The following is a 9,814-nucleotide window of genomic DNA, read 5'->3' as shown; positions in this document are numbered from 1 at the left end:
GAGAAAAAGGGAGGAAATGTCCTTTTGGGGGGAGTGGGGAGGAGGGCAGTGGGATTTGGCAGGGGACTGCCAGAGAGGGAGAGTGACCCCAGGGTCAGGAGTGGGGGTGGGGTAAGTGGGTTAGTGATGGAGGGTTTTAGGGGGTCTGAGATCCTCCTGGGGTTGGGATGTTGGGAGGGGACTGGGAACGTCTAGCTTGCACAGAGGCAAAAAGAGGGAAAAATGTAAAGGAAGAAACTTAGTCATCCCTATTGTCCAAGGTCAGAAATTGCAAAAGACCGTAACTTCCCTCTAGCTGGGCTAAAGACCCTCTCCCAAAAGACAATCATAATAAAGGAGACTCATAGTGCAACGGACCTTGGGTCCCCAGCTAGAAGGGCCCTCGAATAATAATGATAACAATAGCAGAAATCTCTGTAGTTGTTGAGAATCCAAAGTCCCCACAGCAGGGCTACGGCCCCATCAACAGATCATAACAATAAAAGCTAGCCCATTCTACGTAAATAATAAAAGCCAACTCACTGCGGAGGTTAAAGTGCTCCAGAGATTTGGCTAAGGATCCCTTCCAATAATCATCATAACAGTAAAAGGGCCTCCCATTCTAAAGTTATGAGGAGCCCTTATCATTAGACCCCCAAATAATAATAGTAATAAGAATTCCTATTGCGAAGGATCTGAAGCCCTCCTCCACCTCCTCGCCCCGCAAAGAACCCTGATCTTTGGCTAAGGCGCCGCTCCCCAATAATAATCGTAACAATATAATGGCTTGGAAACTGCGCGCGGCAGTGGTGATATTTCCCACGACTCAGTGGCGCCCCCGGGCGGCTCCCACCCGCCCGCTGGCAGGCTCCCACACGCCCGCCGGCCAGCGAGTCTACGCGGCCCTACCTGCTAGTTGCTACCCTGTGATCCGAAGCTTAGCTGGCGGAGGAGTGGTGGCAGCCCGAGGCACGTGTTATGTGTCCTCTGATTGCAAAAGAAAAAAAAAAAATGCATCGCAAACTATTAACTTTTTTTAAGTATGCAATGCAGGGGGTGGGGGGGGTAGACAGGTGCGAAGTGGGGGGTGTTGGCGCTCCGCTCAACGGCCTCCCGCAGCCCCCCCTCCCAAACTTCCCTTTGCATTGATCAGCACGTTACGTCAGTATTGATAAGTTTGCAAAAAGCCAAAGTCAAGTGCAATCGCGCGGCACACCGACCCCGGACTTGGGGGGGAGATGCAGCGAGCGCTCCGCGGGCCCGGGAGCCGGCTGCAGGCAGGGCAGCGGCGGCGCCGTCGCCTCTCGAAGAGGCTGCCTCCCCCACACCCTCCCCTCCCGCCCCATCCCCGGCCGCCTCCCCCGGGCGGGCGCCGAGCTCCCCGCCCGGCGCGCTCCGCCCGCGCCCTCCGGGGGTCGGGGGGGCGCACGGCTCCCGGGCCCGGCGGCGGCGGCGGCGGCGGCGCGGCGGCGCCGAGGGGCAGCGGGTGGCAGGAGGCCGGGGGACGCCCAAGGGGCCCCGGGCGGCGGCGCTCAGGGCCCGGGCGGCCGGCGGCGGCCCCGGGGCTGGGGGGAGTCCAGCCCGGATATTGAGTGCAGCCATTGAGAAAAGCCAAACTCTTGTGTGTGTGCGTCTCGAATAGCCCCCAAGATGGCCGCCAATGTGGGATCGATGTTTCAATATTGGAAGCGATTTGATCTACGGCGACTCCAGGTTAGTGCGGGCAGCGCCGGCCGCGCGGCCGTGGGGAGCCCTGGGGCGCGCCCTGGGCGCATTGGGGAGGTCCCCGGGAGGGTGGGCGGGCGCCCCGGGGCGGCGGGCGGCGGCTGCTGGGGCTCGCTGGGGCTCGGCTGCCCGCTGCCCATCGATAGGTATTAGGAATTGATCTCGCCGCTGCTCTTTGTTCGGTTCAATCATCGATTAGCCGCCGCGACCATGGAGAAGCGCTAGTGAGCCCTCGGCCCGGGGAGCGAGCCGGCGGGAGAACGGCCGAGCGAGGCGCGGGGAAGGCAGGGGCTGCGGTCCTGGGCAGGGGGCTGCCGGCGGGATCCCCGACAGCCCCCCTTGCGCTGCACTTTGCGCGCCTCCCAACTTCGCGGCGCCCGGGGAGGCCGCGGAGCGCGCCGCGTGCCTGTCCGCGCCCGGCTGGGGCTTGGGCGAGGGAGGGAGGGAGCTGGTGGGTAGGGAGGTGGAGGAGGAGGAGGAGAAGGGAGGAGGAGGAGGCTGCTGGGGTTGGTGTGGAGGCGGCTCCGCGCCCCGCCGGCCGCCGGCACCTCCGCCGCCGCCTGCCTGGCTGCGCAGCCCGGACACGCCGCCACCCAGGGGCCGCCGCTGCTGCCGCCCCAGCTGCCGCTGCCACCATCGCCGGACTGGCCGCCTGCGCCGGCAGACCTCTCCTCGGGCCGGGTTCTTGGGGTTCGTCTTTGCTTCTTGCCTTTACCCCCCCCCCCTTCTACCCTCCTTCCAAGTCCAAATGGGGACGGGCGGTGGAGATGGGCCCGGGGCGCGCGCAAGTTTGCGCTGCAGCCTCGCGGGCCGTGGAGAGCCTGGAGCTGCGCAGAGCAGGTGACTCCCGGCTCTCGGGCCCATGGGAACTTTTAAACTGGAGATTCCCTTGCTGTCTTCTGCCCCCTGCTTTCCCTGCTGCCACTCCCCTCTTTTCTTCTTTCTCTCTTCTCTTTCACTCTCTTTCCCCAGGGCTACTTCCTCCCAAACACCAGCACTTTATCCCCCACTCCACCTTTCTCTGGGAATCTGTATGTCTCTCCTAGATTTGGGGGTGTTCTCTGCTAATCCCCTAGGAAGTGGGACTGGGGGTGGAATCTCCGAGAACACCCGCTGGAGGTACAGCTCTAGGCTCTATACTTTCTGGGGTGCCCCAGGACGCTCCTGCCAAGTCCCCCCAAATCCTGGAGTCTTGCAAAGTCTCGGCAGGCAGTGGGAGCAGGGGCGGGGAAGTGTTGCTGAGAACCAGGCGATTAGAACATCCTGCCTTGGCCTTGACATTCGCAGAAGTGAGAGCATCAGTCTGGAGATAAAAAGGGACACACTTCTTTTTTGAAAATCCGCCTGCAGATCTCCTTAAGTTTCTTCTGATAAGTGGTTCCTATACCTTCCTCCTCCTGGCCACTTCCCAGCCCCCTCCTTCCTAACCCCCCATTCCCCACTCATCCCCTCCCCCAGCCATTGAACTGGAGAGAAAATCGGGGCACTCAGGCATGCAGTTAATAACTGCAAGTGCCTTGCAATTCCAGGTCCTCACTCGAGTTGGGGCTACAGTTTGGTGGCCAGCTGAGGCGGGCCAGGCTGTGAGCTGTGCTTGCCCATTTAAATGATGCTAAAGTGGCCTTTCTGGAAGAGTGGGGGGTGTGTGTGGGAGGGAGGGAGGGGGGAGAGAGAGAAATAGAGAAAGAGGGAGAGGGGGAAAGAGGGAGTTGGGCAGCCACATTGGGCTTGGCACAGAAGGCCAATGGTAATCGTATTCCCTGCTAATGTTTGTAAATGAGACCGGGGCACGGCTGGGGGACAGCGTCTTTATTTATGATTGATGTTCTGTAACATAAGGAATGACAAGAACGTGGCAGACAAGAGGAGAGGAACCAGAAGGGCTGGCGAAAGCCCTTTGCAGGGTCCTATTGTTATTCTGGGCTGGAGAAAATTTCCGCGTCGAGATTTACAGCGCTGGTATTTGCTCCCGGTTGGCCAGAATGTCAGTTAACACAATTTTCATTAGATAACTCGTTTTCAATCCAGGGAGCTCGGGCTGCAGCGGGGAGGGGTGGGTAGTGCTGGGGCTGGGTGCTGAGGGGTGGGTGCGGCTCCCAGGGGGCCGATTTCTGAGCTGGGGGAGGGGGTTTGAACCTCACTCGCTTCCTTCTCCAGCTCTGGGGTCTTTTGTGGAGCTGTTGAGGTCACCCAAATCTTGATTCCATTTGGACTCCCATTGATCTAGGAACCCTTTGTTAGGGTTTTAGAAGATGCTGAGGTGGCTGAGGTGGGAAAGCAAATTTGAACTGGAAACGATGAAGGTGGGAGGATGGAGAGTCTTGTTCAGGTGAAGGGGAAATGGGGCCAACACCCCCACCCCCACAGGGTGAGGGTGATGATGTTTATTAAGAAAATGGCTGGTGTGTCTGGCACAAAAGGAGAAGGCTCTCAGGGAAGGGGGTAAGCTCATTTACATGGATATTAAGTGTGGGGGGGTGTCCCTGAGGGAGTTTGAAAGGCTGTACACTTCTAGAGAGCGGAAAAATAAACGTGGCAGCCAGAGCCGCATGCAAACATTGAGACCCTCACATCTGCCACAGTCCCCACCCTCATCCTGAAATGTTCAGTGGCTCCCCTGCCCAACAGGCCTGCAGCTTCGCTCCATATTCTCACTGATGGCATTTTTGTTGGGAACGGATTATGAGCCTAAGCACTTTCACCCGGGATCATCTCTTGTGCATAATGCTAATGACTCCTACGCCACACTTTTATTTTCATTTTTTTCCCTTCCCACTTTCCTCTTATAGGGGAGGTAACCAGAAAGGAAAACTTCTGCTGGCTTGTTCTGAGATCCCGGTAGGAGAGGCGGGCCCCCACCCCAGGCCCTGTGCAGGCCGAGAGCTTTGAGCCCACTCGTCACGCGGCCCAGCTGCCTGTGAGTGTGAGGAGGTGTGTGGCTTCAATTCTTGGTTGTTCAGGTTGAGTGGTTTCTCGAAGCCTGGTTGCTGAGTGTTAAAGTGGCCGAGGCAGCAAAGGCGGCCTGTGTCCCCAGGCCAGACCATGCTGCTGACGCCACCCCAATCCTGGCAAGAAAGGTGACCTTGTACCAGCCCAGCATAAAGCCCTCCGGAAGTATATATTTTTTCAAATATGGAAGCAGTCCAGTTATTCCTTCCAGCGCCGTCTCTGAACACAGCCGGGCCGTTTTCCTAGGATGGAAGTCAGTCAGCAAGTCTTAACGACTTGTGGCTGATGGTAAAGATGTTCTGACATGTGGTACCCTATTCCAGGACCCCCAAAACTGCTTCTCCCTTTCTTTTCTCTTTTTTTTCCTCTGCTGCTAGCAGTCCAGGAAACGAGAAATAAAATTCCATCCTAAAGATAATGCTGGGCATATTTCATTTGGTTATAAGATTGCTTTATGGTGAACATTACTAATGCAGTATTTTTTTATGGCTTTTCTGTGTATAATCATTGTAACTGGATTCATACCTTTATGATTTTCTTTTTCTGCTTTACTTTGCCACTTTTTTTATGATGCTCCAGGTCCAGTGTCCTGTGCTATCTTTTTAATTTTTTTTCCTTTAAGAGAGCTAATCAAGCTAACCAAGAGTTGAGGGTATCTAGTTGAAATGAGGGTGCCCAGTCCAGATTCACATCTGTGTTTCTTGGGAGGAAAGAGGTTGGCTGGAGGGACCACATAGTACAAGTTTTGGAGCAAGAGGCAAATTCTGCTTAGGGTTTGAGTATTCAGGGAGGAAGAGCAACAGGGCAAGCAAGAGAGGCTGGACTTTTTAAAGGAGTTTGGAGAAACCTTTGGGAAGATGCACATGGGAGATGGTGCTTGATGGAATGTTTTTGCCTGTTCAAAGTTTAGAAAGAGCGTGGATGTGATTAAAATATTATAACCTTATGATATTCTGAAGTGCATAAATTTTACATATCAGCCACAGAGAGTTTAGACATCCATTAGAGCCTCTGACAGCTTGACTTATCTAAATGTGCTATCATTTAACAATGTGTCAAAATTCCTCTTTCTATAGATGACAGCAGTAAATAAGCTATCAGCCCTGTTGGCGGAATCCTAACTTTGGAAACTTCGCAGTAATAGAAATGCTGCTGGGGTGGGGAAACATGAGCAGACCAGGCTTGCCATAGCTGGGGGCCATGAGACAGGTTGGCATTGGGCAAGGGCTGTGGGTGGGTCCGAGGGGGGAGGACAAGGAGAGGTGGGGGGCACAGGGCGTGAGGGGAGATTTCAACAGCAGCTCTGTGAATAAGACCAAACAATTGGTTGGCCCCTTGGACCCTTACAAATCCAACCAGTGGGTGAGTCCATTCCCTCTTCCTTTCCCATTTGTTGGAACCCACACCCTGTGGGCCTTTTTTTGCAGAAGGAGCTAGAAACAGGTGTTAGAGAATTTATTTAAAGAACCCAGCAGTCTTTTCTGGGCATCCCAAAATTCTGATTTCTCAACTCGACAGAAATTGCTTCCCCAAGATGGGCTCTCTCTTTGCTAGAAGAAAAACAAGCACTGTCTCATCTCTGACCACCTTTGCTGTTGGAGATCTTGAAGTTTCTTTTATAAATACCTGGGTTCACTGTAGAAAATTGAGAAACCACCAACAAGCCTAAAGAAGTAAATAAGCATCTCAGAGGGTTATTTCAGATGAGCATGGTGCTATTTTGACCAGAGGGAATAGCTTTTCTAGTGGTGGTGGTGGTTTTTCTTTTATTCCTCCTTCCTTCCTTCCTCCCTCCCTCCCTCCCTCCTTTCCTTCCTTCCTCTTCTCTTCCTCCTCCTTCTCCTCTCTCCTGTTAAAAAGAGGATTCTGTCTTTAGACTGGACATGGTGTCATAATAATCTTTCTTCTGGTAGATGGGATAGTAAACATGAGCACCTTGACTGGTGCTAAATTTAGTCCTGGATGTTGGTGGACATGGCTGTCCAGAAACTGGTTTTCTCTGCTGATTCCTGAAAGACTGAATTTCTGGTGGCTTCCAGTTATCTAATTCAGAGGCCAAGCCTGGCAGAGGTTGAGTGTGGGAAGGGGACTCAGGTGGTGGCTTGCCTTTGTTCCTGGTTTTGGAATTCAGGATAAAACACTCTCCTGTTTGATTTTTCTCACCGGGGTGTGCTCTTTACTTGTGACAGTGGTTTATATTGCATGTGTCAGGGAAGGTGGAGGTAGTTGGTAGAGGGAGAAGGCCCCAGGAGCCCTTGTCAGTGTAGGCTCTGGCACTCCTGGATGAATCATCCAACATCCTAAGTCTCCTGTTTCTTAATCCATCACATAGGCCAGTTGTGCCCATCTGGTTTGCCATATCGGGTTGTTGTAAAGGTGAAGGAAGCTGACATACTTTGAGTGACAGTTAAATGTATTGTCTTCTAATGACCTTGGGGCCCACTGTGGTGGTGATGGGGGGGCTTTTGACCTTTTAAGCAGTTTTTGAGACAAATTATGTCCAGGATGGAGTTCTTGGTTTCTAAGCCTTGATGAACCATTCACAGAAATGGCTTGTAGTGTTTTGTAGGACCTGGACAATATTCCCATTATATGTAGATTAAAATCCTAAGTCCTTTACCCTGATTGCAGGGCTCCACAGTATCTGTCCCCCTGTTATTTCTCTGGCTTCATCTCCAGCCTCTCTCCCCCTACTCAACTCTGCTCCAGTCATAATGGCTTTCTTTTTGTCCCTTAACCACATTGAGCACATTCCTACCTCAGGGCCTTTGCACTTACAGTTCCCTCCACCTGAGTGAGACTCTTTCCCCCCCAGATCCTCCCCTGGCTGGCTCCTTCATTTCATTCAGTCTCAGGAGACCACTCAGCCTAAAGAGAGCTAAAGAAGTATGCAAATGTGCTTCTGTGTCTCTCAGGAAAGTGTTTCCCCAAGGGTTTTGGCCTCAGAACCTTCTCCGGGTGTGGCATCTCTAGACACTCTAGGAAACCATCTAGATCTGCCATCAGAGGTAGCAAACGTTCTGTGAAAAGTCAGATAATGATATACTTTAGGCTTTGTGGGCCGTATGGTCTCTGTAAGTCCTCCATTCTGCCCCTGTAGCATGAAAATGGCCGTAGACAGTGAGAATGAACAGGCATGGCTGTCCTCCCGCCAGACTTTACAAAAAACATGCAGAGACCTAGATTTGGCCTGAGGGCCAGAGTTTGCTGACCCTGGTCCTCTGGTTTTATGGGACGGCTATCATACAGGCTGCGGCATGGCTGAAGTTTTTCACTTTTAAGAGCATTAAGGTGGATCAAAGCTAATTCCAGAAACTTGTTCTTTACTCTTTACCTCAAGAGGGAAGTACGAGGAGCCAGGATGATGAGGGGCGTTTGCCTGGCTTCTAATGCTGGTACTATCACCTACTAGCTGTGTGACATTGAATGGGTCACTTAACCTTTCTGAGCCTTGCTGTCCTTGTTTTTAAATGGGACTAATATATTTTTTTAAGATTTTATTTATTTATTTGACAGAGAGAGACACAGCAAGAGAGGGAACACAAGCAGGAGAAGTGGGAGAGGGAGAAGCAGGCTTCCCGCGGAGCAGGGAGCCCGATGCGGGACTCAATCCCAGGACCCTGGGATCATGACCTGAGCCGAAGGCAGACGCTTAACGACTGAGCCACCCAGGTGCCCCTAAATGGGACTAATAATAGTTTTCCACCTTTTAGGTTGTTGTTGAAGATTAAAGAACTCTGAACATGAAGGTGCTTAACACAGTACTGGGCACACAGTTACTGTTCTGCAAGTGCCTTGCTGCTTATTGTTGGTAGTATTTTTAGCTTGTAAGACAGGGGTGAAAAACCAAATAAACAGCAGTTCCTAGAACTTGCTGGGCTTGCAAGCTGTTTCAGAGATTTCTGGGCAAGTTTTCTCTTCTTCCTTTCTCTACTGGGGACTCACTGTATTAATACATTACTAATCTTGTATATAATGTCTTATATTTTAGAAACTGTGAGCACAGAGGTTGCAGACTAGGAGCTGTGTCGGACCCATGGATGTGTCTGTTTAAATTAGTGCAATATTCAAAAACACTTTTGTGTAAGTTGTCAGCATTTAAAACACAGGAGATGTTACCTGTGAAATCCAGATGTCCAGTGTCCCTTACGAATGAAGAGCTCTGGGCACACTGGGCAGGGAGTGAAGACCTGGGGAGGGCATGCCAAGCAGAGGGAAGAGCCAGTGCAAAGGGCCTGGGCTGAAGGTCTCCAGTAGGTCAGGTCAGCTGTAGGGGTCATGAGGCAGGTCACGAGGAAGGTGGATGTCACGGCCGCTGGCTGCCTTTCTCTAAGTGCCTAGTGTCAGAAGAGGCTGTACCTACAGAAAAAAATGAAAGACCCTTGACCAGCTCCATGAAGATACAGGATTAGGAGGGCACAGAGTCTGCTGTCTCTGCTTCTTAGTGGCTCAGGCACCCCCAAAGGGGGCCTGTGGCTGCCCCTCCTTCCTTTCCAGTTCCTTTACTACCATTCCCCCCCCCCCCCCCCCCCCCCCACCTCTGCCATCCTCCAGTTCAGCCAAATGAAACAGCAATTCCAGGATACGCGTTTGTCATTAAAGAGAAAGAAAGAAAGAGAAAATCAATCCTTTGGCCTCTTTGGCCCGAGCTGGTCGTCTGCCCGAGACGCCCGGAGCCGAGCAGTGCTTAAGACTCTCTGAGCCGCCGTCGCTCAAACTGGATGGGGTGAATGGCTCCCCGGGAACCATTATGGTCGATTGACTTGTTCAGCCTGCTGTTTGGAGCGTGGGTGCTGTGGGCGGGGAGACCACAGGGGTCACCAGGTGGCCTGGTCGGGAGCAGATTGCCCTGGGCAGGGCGGTCACTCAGAGGCCACTCTGCTGAGAGCATATATTTGGGGTACCTGTTGTCTGTAATGAGCGCCCATGGGTCTGGGTATCTGAGGGGGTGTGGCATGGGCTGCAGAATCCAGCCTTACACCCTCCTTCTCCCAGAAACATTTAGTGTGGACTCTGGAACCAGGTGGCCTGGGCTCAAGTCTCAGCTCTGCCACTTACCAGCTGTGTAACCTTGGATAAGTCACTTAACTTCTCTGAGCCTTGGTTTTCTCAAATGTAAAATGGGGATAGTAGTAGTATCACTTCCTTAAGGATTGTTGTG

General features: G+C 52.8%; 1 protein-coding gene across 2 annotated transcripts in view; it reads left to right on the top strand.

Annotated features, from left to right (window-relative positions):
* Window positions 1-1,511: 1,511 nt before the first annotated feature.
* CUX2 (cut like homeobox 2) overlaps window positions 1,512-9,814 on the top strand; it is a 257,032-nt gene continuing 248,729 nt past the window's right edge. Inside the window, exon 1 of one of the 2 annotated variants that reach the window (XM_032431436.1) lies at window positions 1,512-1,692. In XM_032431436.1, coding sequence (XP_032287327.1) covers window positions 1,630-1,692 — 63 coding nt within the window. In that variant the 5' untranslated portion in view covers window positions 1,512-1,629. The remainder of the gene's footprint in view (window positions 1,693-9,814) is intronic. The other variant, XM_032431439.1, reaches the window with a different exon arrangement.

The sequence above is a fragment of the Phoca vitulina genome, unplaced genomic scaffold (assembly GCF_004348235.1).
Source record: "Phoca vitulina isolate PV1807 unplaced genomic scaffold, GSC_HSeal_1.0 scaffold46, whole genome shotgun sequence".
NCBI lineage: Eukaryota > Metazoa > Chordata > Mammalia > Carnivora > Phocidae > Phoca > Phoca vitulina.
The sequence above is the reverse complement of the archived record's forward strand: the minus strand, read 5'-3'. Positions and strand labels throughout refer to the sequence as shown.